At 47.4% G+C, this 21,505-nt stretch overlaps 1 protein-coding gene across 1 annotated transcript in view; it reads right to left on the reverse strand.

Annotated features, from left to right (window-relative positions):
* Positions 1-12,191: 12,191 nt before the first annotated feature.
* STRA6 (signaling receptor and transporter of retinol STRA6) overlaps positions 12,192-21,505 on the reverse strand; it is a 391,584-nt gene continuing 382,270 nt past the window's right edge. The window contains exons 18-19 of the mRNA XM_078685067.1: positions 13,819-13,956; positions 12,192-12,925 (exon numbers count right to left, since the gene is read on the reverse strand). Of these exons, the coding sequence (XP_078541193.1) occupies positions 12,744-12,925; positions 13,819-13,956 (320 nt within the window). The 3' untranslated portion in view covers positions 12,192-12,743. The remainder of the gene's footprint in view (positions 12,926-13,818; positions 13,957-21,505) is intronic.

Consider the following 21,505-nt stretch of genomic DNA (forward strand, 5'->3'; position numbering starts at 1 on the left):
CGCTTTCCGGCCCGAAGCTTTGCCCTGGAGAGGGGGGAGGACACGGACGGCGGGAGGAGGGCACGGACGGCGGGAGGAGGGCGGGAGAGGACACGGACGGCGGGACGAGGGCGGGAGAAGACACGGACGGCGGGAGGGGGCGGAAGAGGACACGGAGGGCGGGAGGGGGCGGGAGAAGACACGGACGGCGGGAGGAGGGCGGGAGAAGACACGGACGGCGGGAGGGGGCGGGAGAGGACACGGACGGCGGGAGGAGGGCGGGAGAAGACACGGACGGCGGGAGGAGGGCGGGAGAGGACACGGACGGCGGGAAACGTGCACAGGACAGCGAGGGGGGGCGGAAAGGCACACAGAGGGGGCGGGAATGGACAGCGCATCTGAAATCACTTTCAGTGAAAGGGGAGGGAACGGAAAAACGTAACTCCGCCCAGGGAAAAAATCTCGGGAACGCCCCCGAATCTGGTCCGGCCTTGACGGACAGATCCGGCACTCAATGGCTAGCCTCCATTTATGGAGCTAGCCAATGAGAGCCGGGGGACGTTCCCGAAGTGCTTATTGTCGACATAGGATTTCACCTGCGCCGAAAAGCTGCGCAGAGCGCAGCCTTCGGCAGGCGAAACCCAATGAACACGCACAGATCCGGTTTCTCACAGTGGGGTGCAGCGAACTTCTCCTTTAGAACCCACGTGACAGTTTGTCATTTCACTCAAGAGCAATAATTATTAGGGCACAGTGCCATGATAGTCGGTCGAAAGCAAAGTTTGTTTGAGATTAAAAAGCATATATAGGGATGGTAGAAGGTGTTATTAGGCCCGAAAATATTTTTGACAATAGTGTTTAAGACGTTTCTCAGGTTCAAAGTGACTTCAGTAGGAAAGATGATGACTTTTGACCAGTTCGCTAAAGTCCATTATTCATGATATTTTACTTATTAGTATTTTATTTGCACTCGATTTCATCCTCAATCACTCCCGCTCCTTTAAAGCACTTTGGTTTATGTTTCAAGAACCTGGTTGCCCTTCCTCTCGTCAGCACGTCAGCCTCATCTCATAGTGAGGCCAGGCCCAGCGTGCCCCCTTTATTTAATGCTTTCAGAGATACAAAAAACGGGTTGCAGAACTCAGCCCCATCCGGTAATGCTGTACACCATTAGAGCAAGTTTGTTTTATGCCTCCAAAATTAAAAGAGAGCAAAGATTAACAATGCAGTATCGTGCATGTGTAATGACACACATTCTCACTCTAATATATGTTTAAGGTACTGTTCTCAAGTTAAAAATCCATGTAATAATGATCTTTTGTGGGAATGTTGTCAGATTTCCAGTAAATTATTTTCCTGTTTTGTCTGTTCGAACAGGGACAGGGTGCACTGATGACGTTTTTTCATGTTGAATAGTTGCCCACCAAGAATGCACATTGCTTCTTGGCTTTTTTATTGAGGCGTTATTGTTAGCTGGAACAATGAATGGGAAGTTTCAGTCGTGACCTGCTGTGTAAACAACAGTGCATGCATGCATGCACTTGGCACGCTCTTTTACTCGGCTTCGAATCTGTGATCTGCCTGAGTGTGGCACGTACGTTGGCGAGCTATCTTACTTGGGTTCAAGTGTGCAACCTGCAGATTAAAGTGGCAGATTCAGCTCTTGCGGGCAAGGGGCCGGCTGCAGTCACATTGGGTGGGATTGGTACATGTGGCTGCAAGGTTCACGTGCATCTATGGCGCAGGTGTTTTAACAAACTGAGTCCCAGCACGCTGTGCGGTTAAGGAAGGAATCAGACATTACATTGATATTGGACTCTCATTGGCAACCACAGACTGAGCCCAGCTCCTGGACTCAACCTCGTTCAATATCCGGTTGACCTATGTAGTATTTATAGTTGTGCACAAAATAAACACACTTGGGGTTGTACATCTGCTTTAAACGTACATTTGTGCTCTGGCCAGACCATGTGGTGGCAGCCTGCAGTGGAATTAATTGTAATTCATACCTTATAGTGAGTCATTTCATAGTAAGTACGGGCCTCTTCCATATCAAAGTGCTCAGGAAAATGGTGCCTGCTCACAGTACTCCTGAAAAGTCACAAAAACGCCCCCTCCCCGGCTCTTAATGCGCCAGGCCCTCGCTGTGCGATGTGGCACAGGGTTCTAGAAAGCCAGGTTTATGAGTCACTCCTCTCCAGGTTCTGGGCAGCAGCATGTGTGTTACTGTTGGAATTCAGCGACGACTGTGGTGCAGGAGTGCCAGCCAAGGTAGGCACTGTGCCAGCAGAATGGGCCAGTATATAATGTACTATTTTATTTGACCTCCTTAAGGCCGTCATGCAAACTTAAACTTCCAATTATATTTGTTTCTATAGTGCACACTGCAGAGTTACTTGTTTGTAGGCACTTCAGAGAGCTTTAATCTGGGGTTAGGGGTCACGGTTACCATAACTGACCCAGAGCTTGAGGCTGTAAAATGAACAGCAGTTGTAGTTGCATCTATAAAAAAAAATTTGAGTGTGCAGATCGACTGTTACAACAATACAGCAGTTACAGATGTTGCAAAGAACTGCATTTTGCATAAAAACATAAGACCAAAGGAGTCTGTGGATGGGGAGGCTGCCAGGGCCCAGCTTTGTTGACTATAGTATAGCAGGCGACAGATGCTAGTCCAAATTGAATGTCTGCATGAATTTACCACATTTAATTGTTGTACTTATTTCCGCTTTTTATACAATTCTGGCAGTAACATATGGAATAGTTAATGGAATAGATCTGAAAGCAGTGGTTATCTGAGTAAAACATGTCTGCTGGGGTGAGAATGCAACATCTGCATTGAGAAGGGAGGAAGCTGGGGACAAGGGAGGGACAGGAGATGGATACTCCATGGGGGCATGTGCAGTCTGATGCGGACATCTGGGAGGCAGCCAGAAAAGCTCTGATAGGAACACAGTATGCTGTTGTCTTAAAAAGAGTAAATACTGCAACTTAGCAAAGGGATGTTGTTAGTTTTGTGCTCTGTTTTGCTATTGGAAATAGTTGACGGTTTATATCTGGGTGAAATGAATGAGGCCATGGGCTGAAGTCAGTGGAAAATTAGTTGGCACTCATGCAGCGTGCTAGCTGTAAGAGGGCGAGGCAAGCATTTTTCCATGCAGTACTTTCCGAACTGAACCTCAAGTGTCGTCACATGGGGAGGGCATTATTTCGGAGTTCACCTGGCTGGGGGTCCGCTGAAGGCCCGTTCTAGAGGGTGGGCCAGGTGGTCCATAACTGGGACTTTTGTTGTCTCTCTATCAATTTCAGGTGGGCCCATGGTTTCCACATTAAATATAGGTCTTTTCGGCAGGCTTAACTGGCGTTTCCTATCACGCCTGTTGGAAATTGGGAAAGTGACACCCTTCTTCGTGATATTGTGTTGGGTGTTTGTGAGTCAATTGGGGCCTAGTAGAAAGAATGGTCTCATACCTCTCCGACCGGGGTGAGTATCTTTGGGAAGCCATGGCTTCCTGATGCTTCAGATCAGGGTCAGGATAAAAAAAAAGGGTTTACTTTGGAGTGCTTTCTAGCGCCTGGAAATCTTGCCCTCTTGGGTTTGGTTGCATGTATGCCATAGATGTCGGCCAAGGTGGGGAGAGGGGGCAGACACACAGTGCAAAGTTTAGGCGTTTGGGCTATGGGCTGTTGCGTTCAGTGTAAGAAATAGCTTTCAACTGCAGTAGGTGTTCTCCGGTGTCACAGTGTGATTATTTTTTTCCAGGCCTGAGATTAAGAAGTGCCATTTTCTCTCACTCCATTTCCATCTGAAATGATCTTTAATTCTCGATTCAGGCAAGGCAGGCTCAGCGTCCCAGTCTTTTTCGAGCATAGTCATTTGAGCACCATAGATTGAGTACCGCAACATCTGTTATTTATTTCCTGTGCTTTGAAATGGCAGATTTACAGTTTTAGTACTATTGCAGGGAAACAACTTCTTCAGTTTTCTGATGGAAAATGAGTGTACAAAGGCATGTATCACCAAGGCAAAGCCATACTGGCGCTAGTTTTGAGGGACAGTTGGGTGTGTCTCTGTGTGTATACCTGTGTGTGCCTCTGTGTGTGCCTCTGTGTCTGTGTGTGGGTGTCTGTGTGTGGGTGTTTGTGTTTCTGGGTGTCTGTGTTTCTGGGTGTCTGTGTTTCTGTGCGTCTGTGTTTCTGTGCGTCTGTGTGTGTGTGTTACTGTTACGTCGTGCTCCCGCGGTGTTCTGGCCTCACACACCCCAACGCATGTTTTTGGTTCTTATGCTGGTCGCCTTAACGCTGGGAAGGCAGCTGCCGCCTTTCAATGGGAGAAGAGGTATTTCAAGCCCTTTTATTTTGTTTTTCAAGACAGGGTACATACAGTGAAGGCTGGGTGTGATTTCAGCCGGCACCCGGCAAAGAGAACTGCAGTTAATGAAAGTGATTCATTTGAGGACTGTCAGTCACGCGCTGCCCTGGAACACTTTGCAACGCTATATTATTCTATTTTCTTCGTTACAATTCAGCTATTAACTTTTGCTGGCACGCAGCTCGGGGGGTTAATGCACCCCTTGCAGAGATCTCAGTGCAACTACCATGAAAGGTTGCAAACCAATGAAAACAGCTCGGATGCACCCTCTGAGGTTTGTGTGCACGTGCAGCAGGGAGTCCAGGTAAGATAGCTCGATGGGTTAATGCTTCAGCGGAGCTCGTGTGCATGAAGCAGGGCGCCAGTTCCAACCCCAGTCACACAGCTCAATATTTTAAAGACCTGTGTGCAGAGATGTAGATGCGACAGTCAGTGCTCGGGTCCCTAATCTAGTGAGACAGCTCAGATGAGTCCTGCACCTGCTGCAGAGCGTGCAGTGTACAGGTTCCAGTCCCAGGAAGGCAGCTCAACCGGTCTACGCTCCCTCCCCAGAGACCTAGCCACTAGGTGCAATGCAAGTGGGATAGCTCAGTGTGTTAGTGCAGCTTCTGCAGAGCGTGAGATTCCCAGTGAGTCAGCTCAATGAACACTATGCCCGCTACATAGATCCGGAATCCTGCAATATAACACAGCTCTGGGGGTTCGTGCTCCTGCTGCAGAGATCCGCCTGTGCAATCCGAGGCAGAGACTTTTACAGCCAAAGATTGCTCAGTGAGCTGAGTAAGGTGATCGTCACAGGCGCCACTCCGCCTTTTATCCAGGTCTCTTAGTAAGAGGAATCCAGCTGCAGACCCTGTGCAGCGCCGGGTGGTCTGCAGGCGGCACTAGGCAGTAGAACTCCGGCTCCAGATGCTGTCTGGCCACACTGCTCTCTGAAAGCACAGTGTGGAGAGGCTGTCAACAGGGGGGCCTCAGTACACCCGTCAATCTCAGTCCGAGGCCGGGACAACCTCGGTTGGAGTCAGGTGCCGTCTTCTCTGGCAGGGCAGAATCTTGCTCCCTATCCCCAAACTCGCCTCGAGCACCCGAACAATGGGACAGTCTCGCCCCACACTCCATCCCTCGCCCCACACTCCATCCCTCGCCCCACACTCCATCCCTCGCCCCACACTCCATCCCTCGCCCCACACTCCATCCCTTGCCCCACACTCCATCCCTTGCCCCACACTCCATCCCTTGCCCCACACTCCATCCCTCGCCCCACACTCCATCCCTTGCCCCACACTCCATCCATTGCACACACTCCATTCCTCGCACACCCTCTATCTCTCTCTCGCCCTCCCTCTTTCTCTCTCTCGCCCTCCCTCTTTCTCTCTCTCGCCCTCCCTCTTTCTCTCTCTCGCCCTCCCTCTATCTCTCTCTCGCCCTCCCTTTGTCTATCTTTCGCGCCTCCCTCTATCTATCTTTCGCCCTCCCTCTATCTCTCTCTCGCCCTCCCTCTATCTCTCTCTCGCCCTCCCTTTGTCTATCTTTCGCGCCTCCCTCTATCTATCTTTCGCCCTCCCTCTATCTCTCTCTCGCCCTCCCTTTGTCTATCTATCGCCCTCACTATCTATCTTATCACCACAGCATCACTCAGCACCACCACAGCATCACTCAGGGGCACCACAACATCAATATACGCTACCAAAATGCTTATAAGTAAAACAGTAACTTACAATATTATTATAATATTATTGCCGACATTGCTTAATATTTTGCAACAGCTATCATCTTGCAAATCATCTTTATACACCAATACAGACTTTGCTAAAAATGTAATGCAACACATAGTCATATACAATGCCAATAACTCAAACTTTAATGCTGCGAGACCTATTGCATTGCAAATGCTTGTTTAAAAAGGTAACAGACTTACCTGCAATGCTTAAATAAGACTAGGCATATTTATTTGCCCGTTTAATAGAATAATTGTTATGTTGTGTTATGTTTAGGTCTCTTCTATAGCGCACGGCTACCCCGAGGGGTGTCCCGGCACTTTGGCAAAGAGAAACTGCAGCGGAGAACACAACACAACTGCTCGCGGAGGCCGGAGGAAGGAATCATACTGAGAAGAGCCAAGTTTTCAGCTCCTTTCTGAAAGAGACGAGACTGTTTGACTTTCTTAAGAAAACAGGTAGCTCATTCCAGCAACGCGGGACCAAGTAGCGGAAGGAACGCCCTCCGATCCGGGCAAGTTTAATAGAAGGAACCACGGCTTTGGCCAACAAGGCCGACCGCAAAGTCCTCCTCGGGACATAGAAAGCCAGGCGCTTCCCCAAATACTTAGGACCAATCGCATGGAGGGCCTTGAAAGCCAAAGAGGGTACGATATATATATATTTCTTGCACAGGTTGATGTAGCATTAAACATTTTTAAGATCAGAGTTAGATTCATAGGCCTTGGTTGCGAGTGCTTCAGAGTGAGTTGGTCCAATGTATATACCTCTTAAAATCCAATACCTTAGGGTTAAAGACCACCATTTAAAAGTTGTGCCATTAAAATGAGGCATAAAATGCACCTTTTCGTTTTTTCTACTCCAATATCTCAACGCACTGGTCTTTTACACTATTAAATTCCAACTGTCAGATTTTACCACGTCAGGTTATTACCCAGAAGGGTTTACACGGGTATTGGAATTTGAGGAGGAAATGGTAATTGAGGTCGTAGAGTTAAAGTTTCTTGTCTGACGTTTCACAGCAGGGGGTATCATGGCGGTAAGGCAGTCCATTAGTAACAGTCTCTGGCAAAGCCAGTGTTAGTTTGAGGCGTTAGCAAGTGCAGAGACACATCAAAGTCATTCGAAGCCTTTTATTACAGCATTGGGAGGCAGAGTGAGGTATAGGAAGGAAAAGATACTTACTCAAAATCACAGTCTTTGAAGGGAAGGAAGAGGACTTACCTGAGGCTGCTTCAAGTCAGTAGTAAAGCTGGACTTGGACTGAGTTAAAGGGAGTTAATCTGGAGTCACACAAAGAAACAAGATGTGGGGGGAGGTACGGTACAAGAGGGGCAGACATCCACAAAACCAGGTGTGCTTGAAGTGAAGTATGGCACAGCACAACAGATCACACATTCCTCGCATTCCCAGGGTCACTTGTGATGCTGCACAATGTCTGAATTAAATATTGACACAACTATTTCTCTTCCAGTATTTTTGAGGTGAGCACGGGAGGGGTCGCGGGGGCACAGGCTGAGATGTACAATCCAAGTGATCTTTTACATCTATTTCTGTTTCTATTTTTTTTTTAAAGTTCATAGTGTCACAACAAAGTTTGAAGCCTATTTTCATGTAAGTAAATACAATTCATATGATTATGGAGTGGTCTTGAATAAGGCATTGACCTTTTGCATATGGGGTGGTAGAGAATGGCCTACCTGGAAATTAAGAGTTTTATATATAAATGTGTCATTGCAGATAGTGTGTGCTAGGTACGATTTATCAATTTATCGAACTCCCTCACAGATTTATTATTAGGCAGTGGGTGGCTATCCTTAGAATCCTAACACGCCATATATTCATAAATGCTACTCCTCGAAATCACTATTAAGATGTACTGAAGCTCTATGCAATGGAGATTCTTTTTCCTACGGAAGCCTGCATGGGACATAAGACTTTCAAACGTAAGTGTATGAGGTGCCCAATAGCCACCAGTACTAAGCCACACGGCGGTACCACAGTGTGTCACATGATCCCAGCTCTCTTTACACAGTCACCTGATGAAGAAATGTAATCACACTAACACAAGGAGGAGGAATAGGTGATCTGGAACCCCTGCACAGAGTAGATTTCCAGCTAGTGAGTGGATGCCCTGCACATGTGATGTCCATTACGGTTTTTCAACTTTCCTGTGGCAGCCTCAGAAACATTTGTTATGTTTAGTAAAAGTGGTTTTCAGGTGGTGCTCAACACCCTTCATACCTCAGAAGCCGCTGTATGGTTAGTCAGACAGTAAAGGGTTGAAAGTCACCTTCTCTCACCTTACCCCGGCACTCACATAGAAGAATTTTTCAAAGATGGCCGGCCTGCCTGCCATTGTCTCTTTAACCCCTTCACAGCTGGGCAAATTCCCCTGCTGTGCTGGGGGACGGGGGCGGGGGCGCGCACAGCCCCCCCGTGCTCATGACGAGCTCAGCTCGTCATGACCACACCCGTTTCTTTAGAACGCTGGCACAGCAGGGGAATTTGCCCAGCATGCGAGCGTTCTAACGGTCATGACGAGCTCAGCTCGTTATGAGCACACGAGCACCGTGGCTCATGACGAGCTGAGCTCGTCATGAGACTCGAAGGTGTTAAGGAATGGAAACAGCAGTGGTAATAAGGTGATAGCCACTACTGAGGGTGTGAGTCAAGGCAGCGGTAGATGTTCTGGACCAGATTTCCCTGTGCCAATGTACTCCAAGAGCTCTATGCATGTAGAGTTTCTATAGCGCAAACCTAGACAGGAGGCCATGGAGCAATGTACATAGGCAAAGGCATAGAACAGTGAAAAAGAGATTGAGTGCAGGTAGGTGCTGATTTCTAAGAGTAAAACAGAGACCTATTATTGTGACAAGAGGAGCTGTTGTTTGAAGAGGTGCTTCTTACTCCCTTTCCTAAATTGAAGAGGGTTTGCGGTGGTCCTGATGAAACAAAATGAAAAATGAAATGAAATGAAAAAACATTTATAAAGCGCATAGCTACCCTAATGCATCCCAGAGCTATCTGCGGCAGCGGACCGAAGAGACATCTTTACTGGGCGGAGACTTGGAAAAGCCAAGTTTTAAGGAGTTTTCGGAAAGGCAAATGGTTGGACTCCTGGCGAATGTAGGGAGGGGGGGCATTCCAGAGCCTAGCAGCGTTATAAGAGAAAGAGCGGCCGCCGCTTCTTGCTCTCTTTATTTTTGGAACAACAGTGAGCAAGAGGTTCGCAGAGCGGAGACTTCTGTTAAGGTAATAAGGGGTGACAATGGATTGATTATTTGTCAGTCCTTTACCCCGGAAAGACTTGTGGGTGATACAAAGAGCTTTAAATTTGACTCTCTCCAATATCGGCAACCAATCGTAAGTCTTCAGCACAGGCTTGGCAGATTGCCGGCAGGCGAGCTGTTCAATTTTGATTAACCTGTAGTTTAGCGGTAGTGGCTTGGGGCGCTCTCAGATAGAGTGCATTCCCATAGTCCAGGTGTGAGAGAATCAAAGCCTGGACCATTGTCCTTCTAGCAAGGAATGGGAGAAGAGGAATAATTTTTTGAAGCATCCTCAAGATGCCATAGCATGTGGAAGACAAATTCGCTGCTTGATGGTCAAAAGTCAGAGAGCAATCAAACCATATGCCTAGAATTTTGATCTGATTCTTTGGTTTTGGAGCAGAGCAAAGACACTTTAGCCACAGTAGCCCTGAATTAAAAATTGGAGTGTTGCCTATGAGCTCCATCTTATCCCCATTCAGTTTCAAGCAAGAGAGCTCCATCCAATCAGCTAACTTCTCCAGACAGGGGCCTAAGCTGGAAGATGGATTTTCTGGATGTTTTAAGGCCACAATAAGTTGTGTGTCGTCAGCGCAAGCAACAATTTTTATGTCAAATGGACGAACTATCTCGGCCAGGGGCATCATGTATACAATAACTAAAGTAGGGCTCAAGGAGGATCCCCGAGGTACACCGCAGCTAGAGACATACGCTTAGAAACGACATCTCCTTCGAAGACCTGAAAGGACCTTTCTTCTAAGAAGGACTGCAGCCAGGTGATAACTCCCCCAGTCACTGATGGATATTGGTATGTGTTCCACGTTTCAGGGGCATAGCTGGAGAATGCTTGTTTTAATTTTTCTATTTATTTTGCATTTCTCCAGTCTGGCCCTGGTGGTGAGGGTGCCTCCAGCCAGGCCCAGGTTTTAAGTTGATATATGCCAGAATTCCCAATACCAAGACTACCTAGCATTGATTTCACCTTGTGCCTCTTTCTTTCACCACCATACACTTTCCGACTCTTGTCTCACTCTTGCAGGCTATGTTTCATCCCTACTTTCTACTCTTTTCTACTATTTCCCTATCTTCTTCTTTCTCTCTTTTTCTACATTCTCTAACTTTTTCTCTCTTGCTCTGGGTCAAAGTCTGACGATGACAAATATGTCCTGGTCACCAAAAATGCATCCTGCACCCATTTAGCACTGGTTCACCTCTCCCTGTGCACCCCAACATTTCCTATGTGTTCTGCCTATTGTCACAGAATAGCAGAACGACTCCATATGAGGAACAGCTGCTCAGTTCACTGTGGTGATGAGCGAGGAGGAGAGACACATAGACTATTAACCCTCCCAAGAGTTCAGATTAGGAGAGAAGCATTGGCCAATCTTGGGTTTCTCAGGGTGTTACAGCCATGGCTCGGTTTTCTTTAGGTACGGACGCTTAACAGTGCGTCAAGATTACTAAATTGGTTATGGCTCATAAATGGTTGTGTGGGTCACTGGTAGCATTAATTCCAAATACGCTGTAAGATTGGAGGAGGTAAAAGGAGTGTAGCGTAGCATCACCCACAGGTATTTACAGAACGGAATCCTGAAAACGTTTCTGTAGCCATGCCTAAACTCCACTATGGAAACCAAGCGCTGTAGCGGAAGATATTACTAATCCTCAACCCAATGGTACTCACCTAACCGATGTCGGAAGGATGAGACTCTGCTCAACCATGTGCCAAACCCATGATTTAGATGTTGCACAAATATTTTTATATTTAAAGCATTAAATCACAATACAATTTTATCTCTTGAAAAGCCCTGGCCATTCATACATTTTGGAAAAGTGCACCTAAAATTGCAAATAATCTTGCCACCTCTCACTCAAAAATAAAACTATGAGACGAATGAACGCCATACAGGATGGACCTCCATCGGCAGTGGCTGCAAGGTCCATGGTTCGCCCAACATGAAAACGGGGCAAACGGAGAGAACTAGAGGAGCTTGAGATGTGTCTGACATCACAAAGTGTGACATCCTAAAGTGAGCTGACCTCACAGTGGGAAACAGCTGCCAGAGTCTGAAGCAATGGAAGTGGAAGCCAGAAATGCCACATAACAGCCGTCTGTGATTTCCATTACCTCAGGATCTGGTGATAGGAGGGAGCGACCACAATATGTCCTTGATGTGAAAGCTAATAATAATAGTAGATGAAGTTTAAACTTTTCCCCCAAATAAGAAGTCAGGAAATGTTGCCCTTCATGAAGTGAGAAGGTGGCCAGAGGTGCATGAAGCCCGGGGGTGGGGCTCTCGAGAGGGGTCCGTGGTGGGGATCAGTGCTCCCTGCAGTGTGAATGCATGCTGGACAGCTAAGCGGGCTCAGAGGATGAAACAGAGGCTGGGAGGGGTATGAGGGTGTCCTCAGCAAAGGAGATGGGGGTAGTTTTGTAAGGGGAGTCAGGCCACCCGCTGCCCTGAGTGACCCTGAGTCACAGCAGGAATGGTTCCCAGCTCCAGCAAACCACCACTGAAGCTGCACCCCCTTTTATTAGCTTGAAACTTGACACTTTATGCAACTTGTCTAGTTTAAAAAATGCTCAAAGGTGCGACTCAACCAGCTTTGCAACTTAGCACATCGCTAAATAACACCTGATAAGACGCTGCCTCATTGTCTCTCCTTTAGCGGTTTCACATTTCTGCGCCCTCACTGGCACCCCACAAGGGTCTAGGTGACCAGGGGTACCGTGGATCTGTTATCGCTGCAAGTGCATCAGGCCTAAGACTCTAGGGTAGACAAAGACTGAAAACCAGAAACCAGGACAATCCACACACCTAGAAACAGGACTATCATTTTGCATCGACCGAGGGGTGAAGAATGGATTTATTGAGATCACTCATCAACATAGACAACACAGATAATCTGACATTAAGGCTAATTAAATGCAACTTTCACATACAGTATCATTTCTGTTGATTTGCTAAGTAGAGCTATTAATTAACCATACCCTGGGATAGATGAAAACGTGCTTCCCTCTTTTGTTCAGTCGACTCTCTCTGGACAGAAGCTACATTTACTGATTCAGGTGGTGTAAAAGTGGGACTATTCAGGACAACTGGTCATCCTGTGTGGTACGTGAAACTCACTGTTGGAATAAATGAAAAAAAATGTATGTCTTGTCTTTTTCGGAGGCAGTGCTTTAATCATTTTGATTTTCCTTGTACAGTGTCAGGCTGATTCTAAGGTGCATTTGAAGGAGAACAGCAATCCCATATCACGTCCAGTTCTGCATGTAGAAGCTCGCCCCTAGGCGAGCCGCGAGAGGAAGCAGGGCGTCTCCAAAGCTCTCATCTACCTAACGAGGTGGACTGCTTTACAGCTTTTCTCACAGTTTAGTTGAACCACAGGTGGCCTCTCTCAGCTGGGTCCCATTACTGGTGTGCCATTGGGAGCGGGTTTGACGGCTATGAGGCGGGCTGTCCGGTGTGCTGCGAGAGATGGGTTGTTGAGGAGGGTGTAGGCCAACCACCACCGTATACGGCTTCGCCTGGAATTAAGTTCTTTCGTAAGCGGGGTCTTGGACTGCATGAGCTGGATCCCTGCAGAGAAGAGGCTCTAGTTTAATGTCAGTGCCATACTGGCATAATCAGTTTTAGCACTCAGTCAATATTAATAACCACACTGCTTCTCTCAAGCTATTGTGACCCACCTGAGACCACCCACCACCTGATCCTCCCCTGCATTCAAAGCCATTGACAGGAAGACAGGGAGGAGGATAGCAGACTGTTAAAACTGAGAAATGCTGGGGTTGATGGTCTCGCATGACTTGGAATCTGTCAGTGGGCTCTCCTAATGGGCTTTCTTGTTTTAACAGAATTCTACCTCATTGTTTCAGGCAAGCATCCATCCCCAGGACAGCAACCTTAGGTTCCCATTCTCCATCACTCTACTAGCCCTCTTCATGTTCATTAACATTCTCTTCCTCCCTCTCTTTCGCTCCCTCTATCTCTGTCACGGTCGACTTGCTGTTCTTTTTGGTGGGAGCCTGACACCAATTTCAAAAATTAAAAGTTGACTTAGTGAGTCTGGAGGCCCTGAGATGGCCTCATCACAAGTGAGATGTTATATCTTATTTAGCTGGGGACACTGGGGTTGGATTGAAAAAGGAATTACAAAAAATGTGGGAACATGGTCTTCCCCACCGGGTAATTTCACCACCCAATAGCTGTTGAATTTTAAGGGTGGGGAAAGAGGCAAAAATGTGGCGTGGTCTCACCAATAACTGTCGCAATTTCCCAATTATTTTGGCACTTGCAGGAGTTAGTCAAAATACAACAGTATTTCTGACTCTCAAAATTAACAATCCTCTCAATATTGATACATTTTGGGTCCCCCTGTCATGGTGAAGGTGGTGGTAAAAGAAGTAATGGGGACACATCTAAAGTAAAGGAGGAAGAGGAGGAAGAGGACGCTGAAGAGCGCGTGATATCACCTTCTTCTACATCTCCACTTTTGGTCCCGGCAGGTCTCCCCAGGCTGCTTGGTTGCATCAACAAGAAGCAGAAGGTTCTCATCATAGGGTGGGACTGGCTGGCCTCAATCTTCAGGAAGTTATAGTAGCTGCGGTAGCCTGTGATGAGAGGACTCGTGCATTAAATAAGGTCCACAGTTTCACAGGCATACATAAGAGAGACTGGAGCAGCAGAGCTTTCAGCACTTAAACTGAAGATGCACATAAAGGAAGCACTGACATTACAAGCACAAAAGCACAGAGACTGCAGGCAGGCATGCACCACTGAGACACTAAACACACGTGAAGTACTTATACCACAGACACACAACTGTGAAACACGTGGACCACAGAAACAGAAATATAGCACAACCACTGAATACACTTAAACCACATAGTTGTCAACTACTCCCATGTCACAAGGCCGGTGTTCAGGCAGTTGAGAATTGTGAGTCAATACCTCAAAGAAGCTGACCTGGAACTTATATTGTCAAATTTCCTGGTATCCTTACCTACGCCCCTACACGTTCTATCATGTTTGAAGCAGTGGGTTGAAAAACAAGTAGGGGCTTAAAGTTATCCTCATGGTGTTTGGCTGTCAGACTACTATAAAACATGTAGAACTGAGGTAGAAGACACACAGACAACACTGAGATAGTGTCTCTTAGAACATTCGCACACCACAAGCATGCGATTTGAGACACACGAACTCTCAACATTTAAATATTCATCACTGAGAATACAGAAAAACATATTCAACGTTGGGAAGGCAGGCACACAAAGATACCTCAACCAGACTGCGGAAACCCAGGCATGCATGGAAAAAATGCAATAGAAGTCTCAAAGTTATATATATAACTAAAAACTCAATATACTTTTAGATGCAATGTTAACAATGATTTCATTCACGACTGCAACGCTTATACCTGTAAAGCGTTACACTACAACATACGGAATGGAGCAAAATATGGAAAGCTCCCCTGTGTACATCCATGGGAGCAGAGAGCTAAACATTGCACCACCGAGTAAAAAACAATATCATCTGTCTGAAAGCGAAGACTGCACTATTGTGTGATAGCCTAATGCTTACTGGCTGTTGTGGTCCTGTTATGCTTCCATTGAGCTAATTATAATTATTATAACTGCTATTATAATTAGCTCAATGGAAGCTTAAAGGAACTACCTGAAATCAGTGGTTTGTAGGTGAAAAGGCTCAGGAGTGGGGACAGTTACATGGGCTGTAAATAAAGAAGAACACAAGAAACACTCCTCAAACCAAGAAAACACATTGCAACGTCAATGCAGTTACTTTACAAAGGAATGGTTCAGGTAATGTTTCCCACAACCTGGATGAAAAAAGTGAGATCAGTAGCCACTGATCTCCTCCTCGTGTGCACACAATGATTCTTCCCATACATTAGGAGTTCCAGACTTCTTTGTTAATCGTTTGTTGCATTTTATTCAAAGCATAGTTTCATTAGTGGTTTCCACATTGTACATATGATATGTCTTTGGCTCTTAATTTCAAAGCGTGACACTGTCCTTTATACAAATCCAATGCATTTCGGGGCCATTGTACGCCCCTTCATCAGGGAAAGGATACTGTGATAAAAAGGAAAATAACGTCATGTAAGTGAAGTGCGCATCATGGGATGTGGGTGAAACATGTAAGGGAAAACAACGTGGTGAGTTATGGGGTCACCTTAAAAAACCGGGGGCCCGTGAGGATGCTCAACGAAAATAAGCAGGGTCTTACGTGTGTTCAAGAATAGTGGTGACGCATATCTGAAAAATGAGAGGTAAATCGAAATGATTACCGCCGAGAAGCGGTTAGGTTATAAAGAAGAGTAACAGAATTCCACATAACATCCTCGTGTTATGTGAGGGAGACTAACCTGAGGTTTGGTTCTCAATTTCAGAAAAAACGATCCGTTCACCGACGCCGGTCAGGACACGAATGTCGGCTGCCGCGTTTGCTCAGGTTAAAAAACTCGCGATCACGTGATCGTGAAAAGTGAAAAAAGACTCGCACCACTGGTAGCAATGACAAGAGTAAGATTAAAAATAAAAATATTCGGCGTTCAGAGATAAAATTATGAAAAAAAGATGAGATAATTCGAAAGTGCTGGGAAAGGGGTATTGCTAAAGGTGTAATGAGAATTGTGATGTGGTGGGGATGGATGTCATGTGGTCAATCAAGACGGTCAACATAAAGCCCACAACCTGGATGCCATCCCAGGACTGTAAATTGGAGGTACTCTATTACGGCTTCCACACACAGTGCCTGTTCCTTTGGACTCCTTGAGCTGACAGGGTTCCAGATACACACGCTCTGAAGTGGGGTTGACCGGCAAAGCCTTTATATAGCCTTCAGGTTTGTTCCTAGCACCCACCTCCACTTACTGAAAGCGACAACAAATGCGGGTCTAGGGAGGTCTGTCCCCAACGAGTTGTTCCATAAGTTAGAGCAACTCTTTGAAATATATGATGAAGTCGCGGCCATTGTGTGCAGCTGCCAATCATGGTCCGTTCATCCTTAAAGATTAAAATTCCACTAACCAAAGTTGGTGCATAGTCTACCTCCTAGGACCAGGTGCTGTGAAGCAAGGACAACCAAGAACACATTCAGCTGGTCACTGTCTTGCCGCAGCTGACCCCTTACACCTTCCATGTTCTACTCTGCAGGACAGCCTTGTGCACTTCCCTTTTAGAGATCAACAAAAGGGAGGTGGGTCATTGCAGGCAACATTTATATTCCACCTTGCGCCCTCCAGGGTTCCACCACATAGAAAGATGTTTGCAAGCAACTAATGACCAGCCCATCAAAATGCACTATTCATTATTGCCCGTACAGGTTTCAGGTTCCGCTCTCATTGTTGCAAAATGGATGCACACGGTCTATGCAAACATCTTATGCACACAATACCATGAACAAGAGAGGAAGCATCTGTCTTTAGCCACTGGACTTCATTTACATAGTTAGGCCAGTAACCATCAACCTGGGTGCAGCCGCTGCAACCTAAAACCTGGACATGTTTCCACCAGCAAAGGTATGAGCAGGCATGGCGCCAGGGCTTACCCCCGCTACACTTCAGGAAGGGAAGACCAATCAGTCTATTGACATCTTAGGGCGCAGCAAAGGATGTCCATTAAGGAAACCAGTCCTGCAGTGTGCGGGATCCCCATTTTTTTATTTTTTTTATTTTATTTTAAATTCTTCTATAGCGCTGGAATCAATCCCGTAAGGGTATCTCCGCGCTTTGCCAGCTATAGGATCATCAGGTAGTGCATTTATAAGAAATTAAAAAGACAGGAATGCTTCTTGATAAAGAAGGGTCTTTAAAGTCTTTCTGAAGGACAGGTGGTTGATGGTCAATCTTACATCAGTGGGAAGTTTGTTCCATAAGGCAGGTCCAAACGAGGAGAAAGCACGGTCTCCTTGTCTGGATTTCTTTGTGGTAGGAGGTTTTAGAAGGGCTTGATTGCTTGAGCGGAGAGACCTGCTGGGCTGATACAACTCAAGGGATTGAGACAGATATTTGGGACTGGCTCCATAGAGGCATTTGTGAACCGTGCAGCATATCTTAAAATTGATACGCTGCCGTATGGGAAGCCAATGTAGTTCTTTCAACAAGGGCTTAAACGGAGTCCTAGCTGGTGCATTCATGACCAATCTTGCTGCTGTGTTCTGGACTATCTGCAAACGACCCACTGCATCTGCATTTGCTAATGTCAGCAGGCCGTTACAGTAGTCCAGACGACTGGTCACCAAGGTCTGTACAAGTGTCTTCCTATAGGTGGCAGGGAGATACGGGAAGACACGTCTAAGTAGGCCGATGGTGTGGAAACACAGCCCTGCGATGTAGTTGGTGTGTTCCTTCAAGGTCAGCTTTTGGTCCAACTTCACCCCTAGATTCTTTACATGAGGTTTGGATGTAGGTACTGGTCCAAGATCTATTGGCCACCAGTCTGGGGACCAGAGGAGACTCGCCTTGCCAAAGAGCATGACCTCTGTTTTTGTCACATTACATTGGAGGCAGTTCACAGCCATCCAATGTGACACTGCCCTCATACCCTCAGCAAAGTTCTCCTTGACTTTAGGGCCAAGGGAGCTGAAAGGGTATAGGAGCTGGGTGTCATCAGCGTAGGAAACCGGTATGAACCCATATTTCCTCACAATCTCAGCAAGGGGGGCCACATATACATTAAACAATGTAGGGCTAAGGCATGAGCCCTGTGGCACCCCCTTCGTGAGCACCCTTGAGATGGAACGGAAGGGGCCTAGGCTGATAGATTGTGATCTCCCGGAAAGAAAGCTCTCCAACCATGATAGTGCTAAGCCTCCAATTCCAACTCCCTGCAGACGGCTGAGAAGGATGTTGTGGGACACGGTATCAAAGGCTGCGGACAGGTCCAACAGCACTAGAATCATAGAACCACCTCTGTCCTGTGACATTTTGATCTTATCTGTCACAGACAGAAGGGCTGATTCAGTGCTGTGGTTGGGCCTGAACCCAGATTGAGATTGGTCCAGGCCCCCTGTCGCCCATATAATAGAAGTCCCACAAATTCTTTCAAAAAGAAAACAGAGTAGTCATACAAATGGTTCCAACCCCTCAGGGGTGGCGCAGCTTCAAGGAGGATCCTTCACTGCCCCCTCTACACTAGGAGGAGGGCCATCAAGAGTGGGCCAGATTTCGACCCAGTAATTCCCTTTCACCCCCACCCATCAAACAGCAAAATCTATACTTCCTGCAGGTAAATTAGCTCAGATCATGAATAAATGGGGAAAACAAGCAATAATAGGTGCTTTAGCACTCATTACTGCATGTTATCATCCGTTCTAACTTGGGGTTGCTTGTGGACATTAGTCTTGCTTTGAGCATAGTTCAAGTTCAAGTTCAAGAATTTGTATAGAGCACTACTCACCCAGAGGGTCTCAAGGCGCTTGAGGGAGGGTGGGTGCATTACTTATCGAAAAGCCAGGTTTTTAGCTGCTTTCTGAAGGAGAGGTGGTTCTGAGTAAGGCGAAGGTGAGTGTGGAGAGAATTCCAGGTTTTGGCTGCTAAGTAGGAGAAGGATCTTCCTCCCATGGTGGATCTGTGGATGCGCGGATTTGCGGCGAGGGCTTGATTTGATGATCGTAGTTGGCGGGTGGGTGTGTAGAAGGACAGTCGTGTGTTGAGGCATTCGGGTCCTAGGTCGTGGAGGGCCTTGTGTGCGTGGGTGAGGAGATGGAACGTTATTCTCTTGTTGACGGGAAGCCAGTGGAGGTCTTTCAGGTGACCGGAAATGTGAGCTTGACGGGGGATGTCCAGTATGAGTCTGGCTGAGGCGTTTTGGATGCGCTGGAGTTTTTTCTGTAGTTTGTCTGTGGTTCCGGCGTAAAGGGTGTTTCCGTAGTCCAGTCTGCTAGTGACCAGTGCATGGGTGACCGTCTTTCTTGTTTCGGTGGGGATCCAACGGAAGATTTTTTTGAGCCTGCGTAGGATGTTGAAGCATGAAGATGAAACGGCGTTGACTTGTCTGGTCATCGAGAGGGAGGAGTCAAGGATGAAGCACAGGTTACGTGCGTGATCTGTAGGTATGGGTGCTGTACCCAGGGCCGGTGGCCACCAAGAGTCGTCCCAGGCAGAGGGGGGATGATCCTAAGATGAGGACTTCTGTTTTGTCCGAGTTTAGTTTTAAACGGCTGTTCTTCATCCACTCGGCTACTTCTTTCATCCCTTTGTGTAGGTTGTTTTTGGCGGTGCTTGGGTCTTTGGTGAGGGAGAGGATCAGCTGGGTGTCGTCTGCGTAGGAGATGATGTTGAGGTTGTGTTGTCGTGCGATGGATGCGAGGGGACTCATGTAAACGTTGAAGAGGGTGGGACTGAGTGATGATCCTTGTGGTACGCCGCAGATGACTTCGGTGGCCTCTGATTTGAATGGGGGGAGGGGGACTCTCTGGGTTCTTCCGGCGAGGAACGAGATGATCCAGTCCAAAGCTTTTCCTTTTATTCCGACGTTGCTGAGGCGTTGTGTGAGGGTGCTATGACAGACTGTGTCCAAGGCAGCTGAGAGGTCAAGTAGGATGAGGGCGACTGTTTCTCCGTTGTCCAGTAGTGTTCGGATGTCGTCTGTAGCAGCGATGAGGGCGGTTTCGGTGCTGTGTTTGGCTCGGAAGCCGGACTGTGTGGGGTCGAGGGAGTTGTTGGATTCAAGGAAGGCGGCGAGCTGACTATTGACGGCTTTCTCAATTACTTTAGCGGGGAAAGGGAGGAGTGAGATGGGGCGGTAGTTCTTAAGTTCAGTGGGGTCTGCTGTGGGTTTTTTCAGAAGGGCGCTGACTTCGGCATGTTTCCAGCTTTCCGGGAAGGTAGCGGAGTTGAAGGAACAGTTGATGACTTCGCGGAGATGGGGTGCGATAATGGATTCCGCTTTGTTGAAGATGTGGTGGGGACATGGGTCGGTTGGTGAACCTGAGTGGATGGAGTTAATCAGGCGGATAGTGTCTTCAGTAGTGATTGGGCTCCAGGCGCAAAGGTTGTGAGAGTGCTGTTTTGGTACGGGGGTGGGTGGAGTGGTCTGTTCTTCGGACTGGTTTTCAAAGCTGTTATGTATGTCGGCGATTTTGTTGTGGAAGAAAGATGATAAAGAGTCGCAGAGGTCTTGGGAGGGAGTGATGTCGTTGGTGCCTGCGGTGGGGTTGGTAAATTCTTTGACGATGTTGAATAGTTCCTTGCTGTTGTGGGCGTTGTTGTCGAGTCGATCCTTGAATGCTGATTTCTTGGTGGATCGGATCAATTGATGGTGTTTGCGGGTGGCGTCTTTGAAAGTGGTCAGGTTGTCAGTGGTTGGATTTTTTTCTCCAGGTTTTCTCCAGGGTACGACATAACTTCTTGGATTTCTTAAGGTCATTGTTGAACCAGGGGGCCTTTTTTTTTGCCGTGTTTGGTCTGGTGGTTTTTCAAGGGTGCTAATTCGTCCGCACTGTGGGTGATCCATTGTGTGAGTTTGGTGGCAGCTTGGTTTGGGTCCGATGATATGGCAGGAGGGTTTTGGTTAAGCGATGTGAAGAGTTGGTCGGTGGTAATTTTGTTCCAGTTTCTTCGAGGAATAGGTTGTGGGGGGTTGTTGTGGGTCGTGGTCCTTTTGTAGCTGAAGTGGACGCAGCTGTGGTCCGTCCAATGGAGAGCTGTGGTGTGATCGAAGGAGATGTGTTTGCTGGAGGTGAAGAGAGGGTCGAGCGTGTGTCCGGCTAGGTGGGTGGGGGTGTCAACAAGTTGTTTGAGTCCGAGGTTGGTCAGGTTGTCTAAGAGGGTGTTGGTGTTGCTGTCGTTTTTCTTTTCCATGTGGAAGTTGAGGTCTCCCAGTAGAATGTAGTTATCGGATGTGAGGGCATGTGGGCTGATGAAGTCAGTCGTTGAATTGTATGCGGGTTCCTGGTGGTCTGTAGATGAGGGTGCCTCTAAGTGTGGTCCTGGGGTCGGTGTGGATCTGGAAGTGAAGGTGTTCGGCGGTCGCGAGGTTATCGTCGGAGCTGGTCGTGATTCGGATGATGTTCTTATGGACAATGGCGATGCCTCCTCCTGTTTGTTTGATGCGGTCCTTTCGGATGATCTTGTAGCCGTCCGGGATGGCTATGGCGATGTCGGGCGCTGAGGAGGTGTTCATCCAGGTTTCTGTA

The sequence above is a fragment of the Lissotriton helveticus genome, chromosome 3_2 (assembly GCF_964261635.1).
Source record: "Lissotriton helveticus chromosome 3_2, aLisHel1.1, whole genome shotgun sequence".
NCBI classification, from domain to species: domain Eukaryota; kingdom Metazoa; phylum Chordata; class Amphibia; order Caudata; family Salamandridae; genus Lissotriton; species Lissotriton helveticus.